This window comes from Emys orbicularis, chromosome 3 (assembly GCF_028017835.1).
Source record: "Emys orbicularis isolate rEmyOrb1 chromosome 3, rEmyOrb1.hap1, whole genome shotgun sequence".
Taxonomy (NCBI): Eukaryota; Metazoa; Chordata; order Testudines; family Emydidae; genus Emys; species Emys orbicularis.
Window position 1 is genome coordinate 24,607,839 of NC_088685.1, and position 19,206 is coordinate 24,627,044.

The 19,206-nt window shown below is 40.0% G+C and overlaps 1 protein-coding gene across 2 annotated transcripts in view; it reads left to right on the forward strand.

The window, feature by feature from the left end:
• The window catches only part of WDR35 (WD repeat domain 35), a 91,971-nt gene that overhangs the window by 20,055 nt on the left and 52,710 nt on the right, over positions 1–19,206 (forward strand). The window contains exons 8-12 of one of the 2 annotated variants that reach the window (XM_065401337.1): positions 402–547; positions 2,899–3,024; positions 14,855–15,040; positions 16,227–16,259; positions 18,002–18,062. In XM_065401337.1, the coding sequence (XP_065257409.1) occupies positions 402–547; positions 2,899–3,024; positions 14,855–15,040; positions 16,227–16,259; positions 18,002–18,062 (552 nt within the window). The remainder of the gene's footprint in view (positions 1–401; positions 548–2,898; positions 3,025–14,854; positions 15,041–16,226; positions 16,260–18,001; positions 18,063–19,206) is intronic. The other variant, XM_065401338.1, reaches the window with a different exon arrangement.

A 19,206-nucleotide genomic window follows, 5' to 3' on the forward strand; every position in this document is an offset into this window, starting at 1 on the left:
ACATATGCCTTCTGCCATATGCCAGGGGGACTTCAATGGGGGAGTACACAGGACGCCTGGTATGTGGTGGGCGGGGTAATGGAGTAGCACACATTGCTCCTGGCATGAGGATAGGTGTGGTAGGGAGTCCCTGAAATAGAGGAGAATGGGAAGGTGGCACACAGGGAGCTTGTGGGGGGAATGGACAAATGCAAGGAGTACGTTGGTGTATGCAATACACTTGGCCTACAGAAGTAACAGTGTGTGACCCTTTAGTTATAACATCTAGAATAACTTACTCAGCTGTACCTAAAACTTGAACTGATGGCCTTTTTGCTCAGGTGTGGGATACTGAACACTGAGCCATTCTTGTCCAAAATTTGTATTTACACTTTTTACACTTTTTTCTTTCTAAAAACTAGACCCTGTTTTGATTGACACTGGTATGAATGTAGTGAGTATCCAGTGGAACCACTGTGGAAGTGTGTTGGCTGTGGCAGGCTTCCAAAAAGCAACTACTCAGGATAAAGATGTAAATCTTGTGCAGTTCTACACTCCATTTGGTGAGGTAAAATATTTTAATATATTTAACATCCTACTTCAGATGTAAAATGCACACTGTTTAAAAAAACCCAACAACCAACCTTGGTATACATTTTGTTTGTATGGTGATTGCCCAAACTATGATCAGTGTGTCAGAAGTGCACTGTAGTTTGAATATATTAAGAGTATATTGAGGTCTTCTAAATATTATTTTTGTAGGGAATTTGTCTACTAATTGCATGGGTAGTGTACTTATCAAACAGTATTGATCATCATGATTCGAGAAGTTCACTGTGTGAATTTATTACTGCACAGTATTAATATACTATGCTGAAACTATATTTGTATGAGCCAAATTCAGTAAAACTCAGTAAGTGGTACCTGACATTTGTGAAGCCCATTGGCCCAGAAGCTTCTGGAAGCAGTAATAAATTGTATTTAACCCTCATATGTCTGTTGGGGGCATAGTTTTGTCAAAGAGACAGATTTTTAAAGGTATTTAGGTGCTTAACTGATACTTTTAGAAATCTGTCCGAAAAGTCTTTTATACCTGCTCTTGCTTTCCCCCCCCCACAATGAAGGCTTTTGATGTAGCTAGAGCTTAAGGCCAGTCGACCCACCCAGTCTCCTCCTTCTAAGTGATGGTGTTTTTAGATTTTTTTTGTTGGTGATGCTGCTCTCACAGTAGGTTAGAGACAGAGATATTAGCCATTGTGATATTTGAGCATCAACAAAATTATGTAAAGTAGAGGTAATTTGCATATGAGGAAATTTCTAGTTCTTATAGGGGAGGAAGGCCAAACCAGTTCTGAAGATAGTTTTGATAAGTTTATAACAACGAGAGATGTATCTTACATTTTGTTCTGAAATTGATAAGATCCAGTGTCATCCTGATTTCTGGAGGAGGGCTGTTCCATACCTTAGAATATTTAGTGCCCAAATCTTTGGGACAATTTAACCGACGTCTATGCCTGCTAGTCTCATTACTGAAATCTCATGACTGAATCCAGCATTCTAGATTAATGCAGAAATATTCATAAGTAAACATTCTAATTTTGAGGTCTCTGGAAAATTGTGTTGGACTAATTCAAACACTCACAGATAATGGCTCAAGTTTTCAGGAAATGTCCTCTCTTTTTGTGAGGGTAATTTATGTCCGCAATATATTTTGGACTTACATAGTTAAGTACTTGTATTACACCCTCCGTCGGACACTTAATCATATAAATAGTAAAATTTGCACCTTCAGTTAATTTGGGCACTAAGTTATGCCCTCGAAAAGTAGGCCAGGCTGAGGCATGAAAATCAGGCTCAGATGTGTTGGCAATCTGTTCAACAGAAGCCATAACATAAAATGAAAGCATACTAGAGCCCTGATTATTCAAAAACTTACAAACAGGAGTAGATGTACAGATATGAGTAACTTTATATAGAGACTAGAACTAGTGGTGTGTAAATTTTTTTTACGTGCATACGTGTCTGCAGGACTGGGGCCATAGTCAATCTGTAGAATCATATGGATATCAAACGTGGCATCTTGTGAATGTCAAGAGGTTTACTGGTTATAACTTCAAACAGTGTTGCAAAATGGGAATTAATTTACCATCTGTTATAAATTGTATGATTTATTTCTATGTAACAATTAAAAGACATAACTGGACATTTAACTTTCTTTTTTCCCCCTGTGGCTTTTATAGATGGGATAGGGGTGAGGAAGGGAAAGAGTTAACACGGTTGGAAAGGATTTATTATTGATGTCAGTATAATTGTGTGTGTATGTTAGAATTTTTATACAAAATTGATTGTATGTATACCTATGATGAGGATATTATAAAAATCAAGACAAATTACTAAATTTGTCATCTTTTTGTCCTAGTAATTGTGCTTGGAAGTAACATCTCAATCGGCTGCTGTGATAAACAGGATTATAATGTCAGGATAAACCAAATTCTTGAGAAATGTCAAATGTCAGTACTGAGTTATTAATGGGAAGTTATTTATTTAAAAAGTGGCTTAAATAGCATATACTTGTGGACTGAAAGAAGATACATGTATGCTTTCATTTGTGCTTTAATATTTAGTTTTGTGAGTTTGAGTTATGCGTGAGTAATATATTGCAAATTTTGTGGGTTTCTCTCTCTGACAAGAAAACAGTGCAGTGAAGGCAAAATAATACTTTATGGTAATGCAAATTAAATTTATTTCTTTTTATGATCTGTTTAAGAGTACAAGAGCCAAATTCTGTGATCACTGTAACTATGGAGTATTGCTGGTGTAAGTAAGAGTGGGATTTAGTCTCAGATGTCTAACCATTTGTCTCTAATGATGTGGTAGTGCTGGTAACTCTGTGGTATATTTAAATATTCTCTTTTTTAGCATTTGCGTACACTGAAAGTTCCTGGCAAGCAGATGTCAGCATTGTCCTGGGAGGGAGGTGGACTGAAGATTGGGTTAGCTGTTGATTCTTTTATATATTTTGCAAACATTCGGCCAGATTACAAGGTAGGTAGCAATGTAGCACTTGATTTACTGGAAAATCTTAAAACATGGTTGTTATCAGAAAATATACCTGTAAAAATGGTAACTTGTTATGGCATATATCCACTCCCTTTGTGTATGTATTCACCACACAGGCTTCTCACCAAAGATACCTTTTATTACAGTCATTAATGCACAGCTAGTAGAGCAAGCTATTTTCTGTTCTGTGTTCTGTGTCATCAACAAAATACACCTCTACCTCGATATAATGCGACCCAATATAACACGAATTCGGATATAATGCGGTAAAGCAGTGCTCCGGGCAGGGCGGGCTGCGCACTCCGGTGGATCAAAGCAAGTTCGATATAACGCGGTTTTACCTATAACACGGTAAGATTTTTTTGGCTCCCGAGGACAGCGTTGTATCGAGGTAGAGGTGTAACTAAGTTTTGATTATCTGATTTTGTGCAAAGTGAAAAGAATGCAGCTTAATTTTTTCATGCCAGATTAAGCTTGGAGTTCTGACAGTCCAAAATGTTTTGATTTCTAAACTGACCAAATATAATACGGAAGGTATTAATGGGAAATAAATACACACCATGGCAGTGTCATTTCCACAGGCACTCTTTTTCTAATCATTATTGCACTTTAAGACACTTTGATAAATCTGTTTCTAAACGAGTTTGTTAAATTTTTCATGACTACTTAGATGAGAAATTGCTAGTGTTTGTGATTAGCGCTTCCGTCAGGGCTAGCAGGGGAGCAGGAAGCTTCCTTTTTTGGAGGCGGGGGTGGGGGAGGGAAAGAATTTATCCATCAGTTTCTGAAAAAATCCATGCTTTTATTTTAAAAATGTAACCCATGCTTAGCATATTTGACTTTATTTACACTGAAAAATTTCACCACTAGTTGTAGCAAGGGTGGAAGTTACAGTTGAGACAGGGCTCAGGTGTGTCTATTGTTGTTTAGTTAAACTTTACCTGACGGGGCTAGCTTTCATTGATAGTCACCCTAGCCTTGTCTGCCCTACCATTTCCACTACTGCTACCACTGGTGAAGCAGCACTGGTGGTAAATTATGGATCTGAATTTTTCTTCTGTAGATGCAGCATATGACTGCAAAGTTCCCCCTCCCCCCCGCTGGCACCCTAACCCCACCCCCTTGGGCCGGCCTTGCGCCCCCCTCACAACATACACACAGAGCCATCCCTAGAGTACGGCGATTCAGGGCGGCCTCCGCGGGGCCCCCCAAACCATGGGGCCTGGGGCAGCTGCCCTTATTTGCCATACCCTAGGGATGGCTCTGGCTATGAAGCTTAGGGGTGTGGATTCTTCACATCCTTGAGTAATGTAGTTGTATAAGTCTGAGTGAAGACCTGACCTAAAGTTTGTAACCAGTCACCAGGATAGTTGATTGAAAACATGGCTTGTATCTGCACATCACTAAGGCCCTACTTAATTCGCGACATCGTGGAAATTGCAGATCCCGCAATATTAGGCTTTCACCGCAATTTTGTTAGCCAGGTGGCTGACCCTGGGAGACCCTGGCTGGGTCCCATCACATAGTTAAAACTCTATCAGTAATCATTGCAGCTAAGAGTATTTCACCCTTATCAAAAACCTTGTCTGGAACCCAGTAATCAGTTCTATACTTAATTTTTTTTATAGCTCAGACAGGACTCTCCAACCATGTTTGTGTAACCAGTTTGGTTGGTTCTCCTTCTTACCAACTGTCTGTGGTAGAGCATCCCAGAGAGTATTAGACCACATTCTGATGATGCTGTTTTTATGTCTGTCAAGCTGTCTAGAGCAGGGGTAGGCAACCTATGGCACGCGTGCCAAAGGTGGCACGCAAGCTGATTTTCAGTGGCACTCTCACTGCCCGGGTCCTGGCCACCAGTCCGGGGGGCTCTGCATTTTAATTTAATTTTAAATGAAGCTTCTTAAACATTTTAATAACCTTATTTACTTTACATACAACAATAGTTTAGTTATATATTATAGACTTATAGAAAGAGACCTTCTAAAAACATTAAAATGTATTACTGGCACGCAAAACCTTAAATTAGAGTGAATAAATGAAGACTCGGCATACCACTTCTGTAAGGTTGCCGACCCCTGGTCGAGAGCGTCTCACAACAGGGCACAACCTCCAAACTGGTTGCGTGTAGATTTAATCAACCAAGCACTACAACAGCCTTCATGTAGAATCACAGTCTCCTTAGGTATTCCGATCTATCTTGATACCTAGAGAAGCTTGCCTTTATTATATAGATGGTCCCTTACACCAATAATCACAACAATATTCAGGTTACTCCCAGTCCCAAAGGACCAGTCACTTACTCCAGGTCAATTGTACCTCAGATCACACACCAAAGACAACGTTTGTAGCCAATTCTATAATAAACTAACTAAAGATTTATTAACTAAGAAAAAGAAATATTTACAAGGTTAAAGCAGGTAAACTTACAACACAAATGAGTTACAGTTTTAGATTTCAAAAGGTAACAGAAACTGCTGTCATATGCAAGCTCTATATGTCCTTTAGGGCTAATCCAAGCTAAGCAGCTTGGGGATCCCTTTCTTATGCTTAGAAATTTTGCCCTCTCCAAATTCTACTTCTATTTCCTTTTGGCATTTTTATTCCTATCCCCAGCGTTCAAACTGATAAAACAAGTGTCGGCGCCAGTCTGCTCTTCAGGGATGTTGGGTGGGGGAGGGAGGCAGTCAAGAAAGTCTTTGTCTTTTGATGTCTTTTAGTGGCTCATTTGGTTTCAGTGGGTCGTCTTGTGTGCAGGACCAGCACTTTACACTAATTAATGCTTCTTTCTTGTTTGGTGAGTTGCACAGTTACAGCGGTTTACAATGCAAAAGCTCAATATAACTTTATACCATTCGGTACAGATGTTATAAGTGAGATCAGTACATGCAACATGCTACAAGCATTTCATCAAGTTTAAACAATAAACACATTCTTATCAACTTAACATCTATTTTAACAAGGCTAACAGACAGGTGAGCCAGACTGGTTTCCAGTTATGTGTTCATCAGTGTTCAGTGGGGCCTGGGCATGAGCTGTTACCTAGTCTGCCAGCATCACAGCAGCTGTTTTCTTTGGCTTCCTGTCCTGTGCTGGAGACATGATGAGAGAGCTGCCTAGATTTTCCCAGAATGCACTTATACAAATACCATTGGGCAGTGAGTATAAACGTGGTTGTGATGGCAGAAATACTGCTATATGAACAGAAACTGAACTGTCCTATTTGTAACTGGTCACAAAATTGCATTTAAAAGTAGTAGTGTGAAAAGGGCCTAAGCTTTATCCCTGTAAGTGCTATATAGCTGAAATCTATACGTCTGGGAGACTTGAAAGATCCCACTCTCACTGAAGTCTGTGTAGACTTCTAGCACATTTGAATAGTGTACGTGACTATTGGTTCATTTGTAAAGATTTGCTTCAACCATTTCACCTTCTGGGGAAAATCTGACATTAAGAATAACTTTATTCGGTGCAATTATATTACATTTGTTTTCCTGCGTAAAGTTAAAAAATCATATTATTATAAAACTGGCAATACACTTATTAAAAGGCAAGTAGACTGACATTTATGTTTAGATACAGTTAAACAGTACTTATAAAATCTTTACACTATGTTGTTGTATATGACTTTTCAAGATTCATAGATTCATAGATTCTAGGACTGGAAGGGACCTCGAGAGGTCATCGAGTCCAGTCCCCTGCCCGCATGGCAGGACCAAATACTGTCTAGACCATCCCTGATAGACATTTATCTAACCTACTCTTAAATATCTCCAGAGATGGAGATTCCATATCCTCCCTAGGCAATTTATTCCAGTGTTTAACCACCCTGACAGTTAGGAATTTTTTCCTAATGTCCAACCTAGACCTCCCTTGCTGCAGTTTAAGCCCATTGCTTCTTGTTCTATCCTTAAAGGCTAAGGTGAACAAGTTTTCTCCCTCCTCCTTATGACACCCTTTTAGATACCTGAAAACTGCTATCATGTCCCCTCTCAGTCTTCTCTTTTCCAAACTAAACAAACCCAATTCCTTCAGCCTTCCTTCATAGGTCATGTTCTCAAGACCTTTAATCATTCTTGTTGCTCTTCTCTGGACCCTTTCCAATTTCTCCACATCTTTCTTGAAATGCGGTGCCCAGAACTGGACACAATACTCCAGCTGAGGCCTAACCAGAGCAGAGTAGAGCGGAAGAATGACTTCTCGTGTCTTGCTCACAACACACCTGTTAATACATCCCAGAATCATATTTGCTTTTTTTGCAACAGCATCACACTGTTGACTCATATTTAGCTTGTGGTCCACTATAACCCCAAGATCCCTTTCTGCCGTACTCCTTCCTAGACAGTCTCTTCCCATTCTGTATGTGTGAAACTGATTTTTTCTTCCTAAGTGGAACACTTTGCATTTGTCTTTGTTAAACTTCATCCTGTTTAACTCAGCCCATTTCTCCAATTTGTCCAGATCATTTTGAATTATGACCCTGTCCTCCAAAGCAGTTGCAATCCCTCCCAGTTTGGTATCATCCGCAAACTTAATAAGCGTACTTTCTATGCCAATATCTAAGTCGTTAATGAAGATATTGAACAGAGCCGGTCCCAAAACAGACCCCTGCGGAACCCCACTCGTTATGCCTTTCCAGCAGGATTGGGAACCATTAATAACAACTCTCTGAGTACGGTTATCCAGCCAGTTATGCACCCACCTTATATAGCCCCATCTAAATTGTATTTGCCTAGTTTATTGATAAGAATATCATGCAAGACCGTATCAAATGCCTTACTAAAGTCTAGGTATACCACATCCACCGCTTCTCCCTTATCCACAAGACTCATCCTATCGAAGAAAGCTATCAGATTGGTTTGACATGATTTGTTCTTTAGAAATCCATGCTGGCTGTTCCCTATCACCTTACCACCTTCCAAGTGTTTGCAGATGATTTCCTTAATTACTTGCTCCATTATCTTCCCTGGCACAGAAGTTAAACTAACTGGTCTGTAGTTTCCTGGGTTGTTTTTATTTCCCTTTTTATAGATGGGCACTATATTTGCCCTTTTCCAGTCTTCTGGAATCTCTCCCATCTCCCATGATTTTCCAAGATGAAAACACAGCAGTACAAAGTGGGCTCCTGGTTAAGAATTTAGCAAGGCATTGCTTTCCTGTTTTATCTGATGTTATCTGGTAGCAAATGTATGCTGTCAGCATGCTGAAAAAACTGTGATCTGAACAAAGAATATTCCTTGCTATTCAATTTTAAAGGTAACATAATAGTGGAGAGGGATGACTGAAGTAATGAATTGAAAAGATTGCTTGTTTATGTTAACCATTCAAGTTTTTGTTTAAATAGACTGTAAAATAAAGCTGAAAAGATGAAAGAGCATAACATGAAACCTTCAGAAGAACATATTGCAACTATAATTAAAGACAGTGTTTCACTCTGTTGTAAAAAGCCACTGGAGAATGATCTGTGTCTGCTAGGAAAAGACTCCAGATAGTTCGTTGTAAATTTGCTGGAAGAAGTTCTGAAAATTCACATTGGAAAAAAATTCTAACCAGCCTCAGAGGAAGTGCTACCTGGTGTGTTCTGTGGGAAATTTGTAACAACTGGAACACATCACTATGACTTTTTATATTTATTTGTTTTACTTAGAACTATCATTGTTATGTATGAAACACTGAAAAAAACATTTTTGGGTTGCATCCCAGGATGTACGTATTTCCAGACCTGGGTTAGAGATGTCAGATGAAGGAATAAGGGATTTTTTGAAATCTGAGTTCTAAGAACTCTGTGTGTAAACTGAATTTCTTTCCCTTGCAAAACTGAGTCTTTGTGGGAACAGTTGTGCTTGCATAAAGATATAGATTCTTAGCTGCTCATTTGGATTTAATTACCCTTTCATAGTTATTTTCTACTTTATTAATCCAGCAAACATATGGAGTCCATTGACAATATATTTAGTAGCAATGTTAAAGATTGCTAGTTCAAAGCTACATTTCTTCCTTTAATATGTAGCACATTTTATTACTTCTTTTCATGACTTTGGTGTGCCCTTCTGATTATATCAGTACCTTCCTAATGGGAAGTAGCTGTTCACACTGGCCACTGAACAACTATCAGATGGTAGTGATTGAAAGTCATTATTGACTTGGGCCAGATTTGAACCCATGACCTCGAGTTGAAAGGCTTAGTATCCCATTATCAGTCTACTAAAGCATCCAGTCCCCAATATCTTTCTTTTTAAGTACTATTAACAACAATAACAAGTGGCCACAAGGCTGAGAATTGTATGACAAGCAGTTAATATTCCTTGCCACTAGTAAAAGTAATGAATGTGGGAGGTCTTGTATCTACTATTATATAACATAAATTGAGTGGAAGTTTCTCTAACAATAGCAAGATTTAATTATTTCTTTTAATGTTAAAACCTTGAATTATTGCTACAGTTTCAGAGTTTTTGATGCTGTTTAGAATGATTTGTCAGTTATTTGGATAGTAGTGATTACCTAATCTGGAGATTGTATCTACCAAATATCAGATTGATAGTTGCAGAATTTTCCTTTTAAAAATTTCTGGAATATTTTACTCAAATCCATTGGGCACTGTCAGTCATTGGTAATCTCACCATTGTTATCAGTAGAAGTAGCAGTATTTACAATTTTGGTGGTTCCTGGGCTTTCACAATTTACCCCTTAGCTCACTGAGACCATTGCTATATATGGTGACACAGAGTAAAAGAATATTGCATAGACTTGAAAATGTACAATACTATTTATGTAACAATTCAAGTTCCCTTGATGGTATTATTTAATTATATGACAGTTGCTGTTTGTAATCTATTGTGAAGAGGATCCTCAGAATTCCTGGCATAGAATGCACTAACCAACCAAGGCCACTTTCCAAACAGTTGTTATTTCTTAGCACATAATTAAAAAAATATTTAACAAAGGAAGAAAAACCACCAGTTGTTTTCTCAGATGGGCCCTACATCTTCAATTCCTATAGGTCCTGCCTCTATCAAAACTTCCTCAAGCTGAGCTCCTTTTTTCTTTATATCAGAGAGAGGTTTCCCATCATGTCTCACTCTTAAAGGGCACTCTTTCCCTTCTCTGATGGGATATATCTATCTTTTCGCTTCAGATAATCCCTAAGAAATGATTAAAACAAATTGAAAATATGTGGCCATTTAGCTAAGATAAAATCATTGGTTGATCCTAAGTTGCAATGGTTGGCTTTTCATTGCTGCCCTTGCCTTTTTGTCTTCTCTCTGATTCCATATTCCCAGACTTCTACTGATTCTTTATTTTTGGGAGGGATGAAGAAGATGCTCTTTATTTTTGTAAGAAATTATGGGGTTATTGTGGGAGAGTTATTTTTAATGCTTTAATAATCACTTGATTATTTTGGCCTGTCCAAGTCTTGTAAGATTGCATGATTTGGGATATTTCTTTGATTTATTATGTTTCCTATGTGTTTGGGAAGCAAATCTAAAGGAAAAAAGATTTTTGGAGAGTTGGCAGTTTTTAAAAGAGGCATTATTAAGGCACAAGAGCAAACTATCCCAGTGCGTAGGAAAAATAGGAAGTATGTTAGGAGACCACCCTGTTTTAACCAGGAGATCTTCAATGACCTGAAACTCAAGAGTCATAAAAAAATGGAAACTAGCTCAGATTACAAAGGATGAATATAAAAAAAAGCATCACAACTATGTAGGAACAAAATTAGAAAGACTAAGGCGCAAAATGACATTAAACTAGGTAGGGACATAAAGAGTAACAAGAAAACATTTTACAACTACATTAGAAACAAGATGAAGACCAAGGGCCAGGCAGGCCCATTACTCAAATTTGGAGGGAAAGACAATAACAGAAAATGCCTTTTTTTGTTTCAGTTTTCACCGAAAAGGTTAGCAGTGATTGGACAACTGACATAGTGAACATCAGTTTAAATGGGGTAGAATCCAAGGCTTTAAAAAAAAAGAACAAGTTAAGAATTACATAGGCTTGGTCTACACTAGGAAATTACGTTGATATAACTACATTGTTCAGGGGTGTGAAAAATCCACACACCTAAGCAACACAGTTAAACTGACCTAACCCCCCAGTGTAGACATTGCTATGTCCATGGAAGAATTTTCCCGTCTACCTAGCTGTCGTCTCTCAGGAAGGTGGAGTGCCTATGCCGACAGGAGAATCTCTCCTGTTGGCATAGGTAGCATCTTCACTGAAGCACTGCAGCGGCGTAGCTGCAGCCGTGCAGCTGCACTACAGTAGTGTTTTAAGTGTAGACAAGCCCTTAGACAAGTTAGATGGCTTCAAGTTCAGGAACTTGAACATTCCAATGAAGCACCTGGACGGGTTACCTAGGGAGGTGGTGGAATCTCTTTCCTTAGAGGCTTTTAAGGTCCGGCTTGACAAAGCCTTGGCTGGGATGATTTAGTTGGTGTTGGTCCTGCTTTGAGCAGGGGGTTGGACTAGATGACCTCCTGAGGTCTCTTCCAACCCTAATCTTCTATGATTCTATGAAAAGAGAACTTGTGGAAGATGGGAGAGATCCCAGAGGACTGGACAAGGGCAAATACAGTACCTAGCTATAAAATGCAGAATAAGGGCAATTTGTGATTAAGGCTTGGTCTACACTACAGAGTTAGATCCACGTAAGGCAGTTTGTCGACCTAACTATGTCAGTGTCTACACTACTGCCTTGCTCCTGCTGATGTAAGTACCCTACTACAGCAACATAATAATTCCACCTCCACAAGAGGCATAGGGCTTATGTTGGTGTAGTCAGGGTGACACAGTGACTTTGTAGACACTGTGTTCCTTACATTGGCTGTTGGCTGTCATTCTTGTCAATTTCCTGGCTCTGCCAGAGCTGTGAAATTGACAAGAAAGCCAGCTCTAGACTCCCCTGTTGGGTTGCTGCCAGGTCTCTGCTCCAAGCCAGGCTGCCACCCAGGCTCCCTCCAGGGTCCTGGCTCCCCACTCCCCGCTGGGAGCACAGCAGCCAACTGGACTCAGGGCGCAGATCTACCTGCTGGAGGCAAGAAGCCCTGGGCAGCTGCTCCCCCGCTCCTGGCTGGGAACACGGAGGCGAGAAGCGCCAGGGGCAGCTGGGCTCCCAGTGGGGAGCTGCGCAGAACTGAGAGCCCTGGCTCTCAGTCCTCCCCCCCCCACACACACACACTGCCCCTCTTCAGTCAGTGGAAGCGCTCCTGTTGAGGACGCACACCGCCGACAGAAGGAAGGTAGTGTGGACATCAGCTACTGCAGTCATTTCTGCAGTGGCTGTAAGTTGACCTAATATAGGTCGATTTAAGATTGTACTGTAGACATGACCTTATAGGCCAGTCATCTTAACTTTGGTACCCAGAAAGATAATGGAGCAAATAATTAAGCAATCAGCTTGTAAGCACCTAGAAGATAAGGTGATAAGTAACAGTGATCGTGGATTTGTCAAGAATAAATCATATCAAACCAACCTAATAGCCTTCTTTGACAGGTTAAGAAGCCTTGTGGATAGGGGGAAAGGGTATTTGTGGTATATTTTGATTTTAGTAAGGCTTTTGTTACTGTGTCCCATGACCTTCTCATAAGCAAACTAGGGAAATATAGCCTAGACTTATCTACTATAAGGTGGATGCACTGCTGGTTGGCAAACCATTCCCAGAGAGTAGTTATCAGTGGCTCACAGTCAAGCTGGAAGGGATCTGGCCTGGTTCTATTCAATATTTTCATAAATGATTTGGATAATGGCAAAGAGAGTACACTTATAAAGTTTGTGGACGATACCAAGCTGGGAGGGATTGCAAGTGTTCTGGAGGACACGATTAGAGTTCAAAATGATCTTGACAAACTGTAGAAATGGTCTGAAATAAGTAGGATGAAATTCAATAAGGACAAATGCAAATTACTACACCTAGGAAGGAATAATCAATTGTACAGATATAAAATGGGAAATGACTTCTTAGGAATGAACACTGCAAAAAAGGTTATAGTCGATCACAAATTAAATATGAGACAACAGTGTAGTACTGCTGCAAAAAACCAAAAGAACAAACCTAACATCATTCTGGGATATATTAGCAGGAGTTTTGTAAGCAAGACCTGAGAAGTAATTCTTTCACTCGACTCAGCAAGTAAGGCTGCACGTTTGTCACGGAGGTCATGGAAGTCACGGATTCCATGACTTTCCATGACCTCCGTGACTTCTGCAGCGGCCGGTGCGCGTGGCTCAATGGCAGCTCAGGCAGCTCCTGCGCCAGGCATGCCGGCTACTGCTGAAGCAGTCTCAGGCCACCGCGCCCCCTACTCCCCCCCAACCAGCATAGTTTGGGTGTGGGAGGGGCATGGGGTTGGGGTACCAGTCGGGATGAGGCGGGCTCTGGGCGGTGCTAACCTGGGGGGCTCCCCGGAAGCGGTAACATCCTTCTTGCTCAGCTGCTAGGTGGAGGCATGGGCAGGCAGCTCTGCCTGCTGCCTCCACCCAGAGCGCTGGCTTCACAGCTCCCATTGGCCGGGAACCACAGCCAACAGGAGCTGTGGGGGCGGTGCCTGCAGGTGGAAGCAGCGCACAGAGCTGCCTGGTCACGCCTCCACCTAGCAGCTGAGTGAGGGGGATGTCGTCGCTTCCGGGAAGCCCCCCTGGTGCAGAGCCAGGTAGGGAGCGAGCACCAGCAGGGGTTCCAGGTAGCGCGCCACCCCCCGCAAGCAGCTGGGCCACCCTCCCCCAGCACCCGTGGGGCCCCCGACTCCCCTCCCCCTGCAAGTTGTATTCACTGGTATTTTTAATAAAAGTCATGGACAGGTCATGGGCTGTGAATTTTTGTTTACTGCCCGTGACCTGTCTGTGACTTTTACTAAAAATACCTGTGACTAAAATGTAGCCTTACTGATAAGGCCTCAGCTGGAGTACTATGTTCAATTCTGGCTACCAGACTTCAGGAAAGATGTGGATACGTTAGAGAAAGTCCAGAGGAGAGCAACAACAATGATTAAAGGTCTAGAAAACATGACCTACGAGGAAAGATTGAAAAAACTGGGTTTGTTTAATCTGGAGAAGAGAAGACTGAGGGGGGACATAAATCTTCAAGTACGTAAAAGGTTGTTATAAAAAGGAGGAAGATAAATTGTTCTCCTTATCCACTGAAGACAAGACAAGAAGTAATGGGCTTAAATTGCAGAAGGAGAGATTTAGGTTAGACATTACGAAAAAGCTTCCTAATAAGGGTAGTTAAGCACTGGAACAAAGTGCTAGGAAAGTTGTGGAACCTCTGCCATTGGAGGTTTGTAAGAACACCTGTCAGTGATGGTATAGATAGCTCTTAGTCCTGCCTCCATGCAGGGGACTGGGCTAAATGATCTGTTGAGGTCCCTTCCAGTCCTACATTTCTGTGATTTCTAAGATTCCCAGTCTAATTCCCAGAGGGCAAGTGTTCACATCACAAAAATAAACACAGCAATTGGTACTTGTAACAAACTCAAAAGAGACTAGATTGTGGAAAATGAACTCTTCTGTCATCCCTGGGGGACTACTCCAGTTCAGGATTGAGATGGGTTGGTGTAGCAGTGTGGGAAAGCTAACTCCTACCCATTTTGTTAATTAACAAAAGGCTTCAGTCTCCTGGATTGTCAATCCAGCAATTTAGAACAGGAATAAATTTACAATTTTTAATACAGCATTTCACTTGAGCGGAAGGGGGAAATATTGATGGATGCTGGTAGTGTATATGAACCACACTTTTTCTACAGTAACGATGTACTACTTGTCACTCAATTTGCGTAATTTCTTGTTAAAATTAACAAATGTTTTTCTCATCAGTGGGGTTACTGCTCCAACACAGTGGTTTATGCATATACCCGACCGGATCGTCCTGAATACTGTGTGGTTTTTTGGGATACAAAAAACAATGAAAAGTATGTGAAATATGTCAAGAGTCTGATTTCCATAACCACTTGTGGAGACTTCTGCATTTTGGCAACTAAAGCTGATGAAAACCAACCTCAGGTAAAATCTTTTTTTTTTTTTTTTTTTAATCTAATTTGAAACGATCTTGATTTTTAAATGGATGTTGTCAGGCACAAATGTGGCCAACCTTAAAATTACAGTCAGATGGTAGGAAAATGTACTTCAGTTTCTGAATCTGCACCATTTGGATGGGACACACTTTAAAGAGACAGAAATTGCAGCAGGAGTTAACTAACAAACTCTATCCTCATTGTTCTTACAAACAGCTAATGGGCATGTAAGAAGAGGAGCAATGTTCACTGTTGCTGCTTTAGAAACATTGAAAACAATTTTCAAAGAAATACAAATTCAGTATTTAGAAAAAAATCAAGACTTTAAAGATTGTTTTGATCAATGGAAAGCAGAAAATGAAATAACTATTATAAACCCAGACTTGAAAAAAGAGTTCTGTGTAAGTTCAGAAACTTGTCTCTGTCACCAAAAGAAGTTGGTCCAATAAAATGTTACCTCACCAACTTGTCTTTCTAGACATATCTGACAGCAATCCTTTCATAATAATACAATGGGGCTACTCAGTTGCCTAAAGTTATGCATGGATTTAAGTACATGCTGAACTGGGGGCACTTAATGGGAGATTTTCTATTGTGTTCAATGGGCTTTGGATCAGACCATTATCAGGGGCATACTAAAATATGCAAGATATGTCCCTATCAATTATTAAAAAAAAAAAAAGAATTTGATATAATATAATTAAAATAATAGGTGGGAAAAGATGGAATAAAATGTACATTTCCAAATGTAATGTCCAACTTCAAGTCCAAAGACTGGTCTACACTGGAAAATTAAAGAATATAAAGAGAGAAAGTGAGTGTGAGGTGGGGATGCAGAGGCCATTTCTTCTTTTAAGTTTTTAAAACAGAATTATAAAAATAAATCATGCTTGTATTGTTTCTTCTTTCTTTCATGGTATGATCTTTCATATCTATATAAAAGGTCTGTATATGTTGCTAATGGGTTAGTACCATGAACTCATCCTATTATCTATACGTTTACATTTCACATTCCACTTTCTTTGTAGCACCTAGATACTATGATGATAGATGCTGTAAAAATGTCTAGGATAGATGTACATTTTACTACCAGATTTACATCATTTAATGGTTACTGCATTCATTTCTGAATTAATTCAGTTATTTTCTATATCATTTGTATGTTGCTTACGAAGGAGGAGCATGAGACGGAGTCAATTGGTGCAACGGTAAAAGAATCATTTTAGTGCTAATTCAACTGATTGTACAGTAATAGTGTGCTGTGGTGTGTGCTGAAAATATGGTCCTATGGTACATGGCCAGAAACATCCAACTAAATTGAAGTCCAATTAACTGAGAGATTTTCCTGGACTGCACCTTTTAAAATCTGCAACTCTACTGGTGTGGGTGAAGACATTTGATCTTCTTTCTTGGAAATAAATAAGCAAAACCCTTTTATTTTGAACTGTTCAGGATTACAAATGTCTCTTATCTTTCAGTTTCTTCTCCACTTCTCCTATTACTGGTAGGTCTGTATCTCCAATGCTGCCTTTACTAGTAAGGGCTGGTCAACATTCAGTGACAGAAGTGGGCAAGCTTAACTTTCTGCTACTGGATCATTAGAATTGCTCTATGAAGCAATATATCATATCATGTATATACTAAGATTTTCTTTCTCTGTAGATTTAGTTAACTAGAATCATGACCTCAGGAGGAGAGTTTTGTGACAGACATTGTAGTGGGAGCTGATGAGACAAAAGGGCTAGTTCCAGCAACACTGCCTAGAGTGTATCACAGGGGAAGATGAGGAGGGATCCTCAGCTGGACTTGAAGAGGAGACAGTGGTGTGGCTTGACAACCTCTTCTAACTCTCAGCCATTCTACTTTGCTCAGACCTAGTGTAATGAAACCTCTTCAATTCCAGCAGCACATTTCTCTCCTTGCCTTCCACTCCACTGTGCATCTTGGAAACTCTTGTCCCGTCAGCCTTCTTCTGATCTCATGACATAGAATCTTAGAAGTGCAGCAACAAGGACATGGTAGAGAAACTGAGAGTAGATAAAATGTAGGAATAATTTGCCCCCCCCCCCCAAAAAATAGGGGGGTTAAAATCAATTACAAATAACAGGTGTGGCGTCTCAATTTTTGATAGTGAAGTCAAGGAATATCATTGTATTTAATCGGAAATCTAAAATTCTGGCTTAAAATAACAGAACAATTATGAGAAAACCAGAGAAAAATAAATCATAAGTTTTAGCTACTGCTCTCGGCCAGGACCCAGGCAGTGTGAGTGCCACTGAAAATTTGCTCGCGTGCCGCCTTTGGCATGCGTGCCATAGGTTGCCTACCCCTGGTGTAGACTTTCAGGCTCAGACTGCAGTCCGAGCTCTGGGACTCTCCCACCTCGCAGCGTCCTAGAGCCCAGACTCCAGTCCAAACCTGGAAGTCTACACTGCAATGAAACAGCCCCACAGCCTGAGCCCGACGAGCCTGGGGTGTCTAGTTGCAGTGTAAACATAGCTTAAGAAATGTCTGACAGGACAGGACCCTTATAAGGAATCCCAGCACAGTACACCTTTTAAGACACTGGGGGTATGTTTATACTACCCACCGGATTGGCAGGCAGTGATCGATCCAGCAAGTGGGGCCTTTTGTTCTTTCATGCCATCTTTTGACTAGTAGATGCAATTCTTGATAGTATGTGGTTAATCATTTTTTCAAGCCCCGTTTCGTAGTTTGAGTCTCATATAGAGGTAGGAGGTAAGAGTAGCATTATTCTCATTTTTGCACTGCATTTGTGTTTATGATGCCTTTGGTACTGTAGCTCTCCATGTTGCTGAACAGGATTGTGATCCTGTGAGATGTACAGGTTATGAGCAGCATTTCACAAAAGGATGACCTTGTACAGTATGTTAACTTTCCGACCTAAACAAACATAGTAGCACTGATATTTGCTCTTATTTCCATACAGTACGTGCTGGTTCTCTGCAATTCTATTGGTACACCCCTCGATCCAAAATATATCGACATTGGTAAGCAAATACTAACAATGTTGTTCTGTTGCTTTTCCCACTTCTCAAATATCTTATAATGGTCATTTAAGCTACTGTGAAAAACTGTTCAATAGGACAACAATGTTTTGTTTCTACAAATCCTTCACTTTCCTGTGTTGTATCTACTATGATTCTATTATATCAGCCACTATGCCTTCCTCTTAGATTTTAAATATAATGGGAGAGTAATCAATAGAAATTCAAGGTCACTGTGGAGTAAACTGTGATATGTATTAGGAACTGAGTATTAAACGACTATTTTTTATTAATAAAGTAGTTGTAAATACTTTAGTTCTATAAACACACTTCTGTTGCTCATAAAAAAGGCTGAACCTACCCTGACTTCTCTGATTAATGCAACCTATTAACAATGGGAGCTTTTTTTAACTGGTACCATTTCTCCGTTTTTCAGTAGACATTTTTAATGACTTAAACTTTTTCCATTACAGCTACAGTAATGCTTCTATTATTAACAAATGCACATTTCTAAAGAGTGAATCCTTTCTCAGATCTGTTAAAATAGTTTGACTTACCCTTTCACTAAAACATGTTGCAGCTTCCCAAATAACCTTTACTTTTAAAAACAACTTCTCTCATTACTTTAATGTCAACTACATCTGCAGGGTCATCTAAGGATAATATAGAATCATAGAATATCAGGGTTGGAAGGGACCTCAGGAGGTCATCTAGTCCAACTCCCTGCTCAAAGCAGGACCAATCCCCAAACATATATGTGTCTCTTTGTAACATTAAGTATTTAAAAATAATTAAACATTAGAAAGTCAGGTTCATCTGATAGATGTGAACTTTCCCTGCTGGTTAGTTGGTTGAGTTGCATTAAAAAAATATTCCAAATGGTTGGCAAATGCTATTAATCCTGCAGTCTTTACTCAGGCACAACTCCCAGTAAAGCCAGTGGGGTGTTTTGCCTCAGTAAGGACTGTCAATTGCACTCTAATAATCAGAGGGAAGCTTTGGGACAGATAAAAGAGAAAAATAAACTGACAAACTTCACAGTTTTTCAGTAAATAAGGCCCTGTTGTCCAATTCAGCATTCAGTAGTTGTTACTGAAATGTGGCAGACATTCTAAATCCCCGTTTTCAGTTGTTCATATCTTGAGGA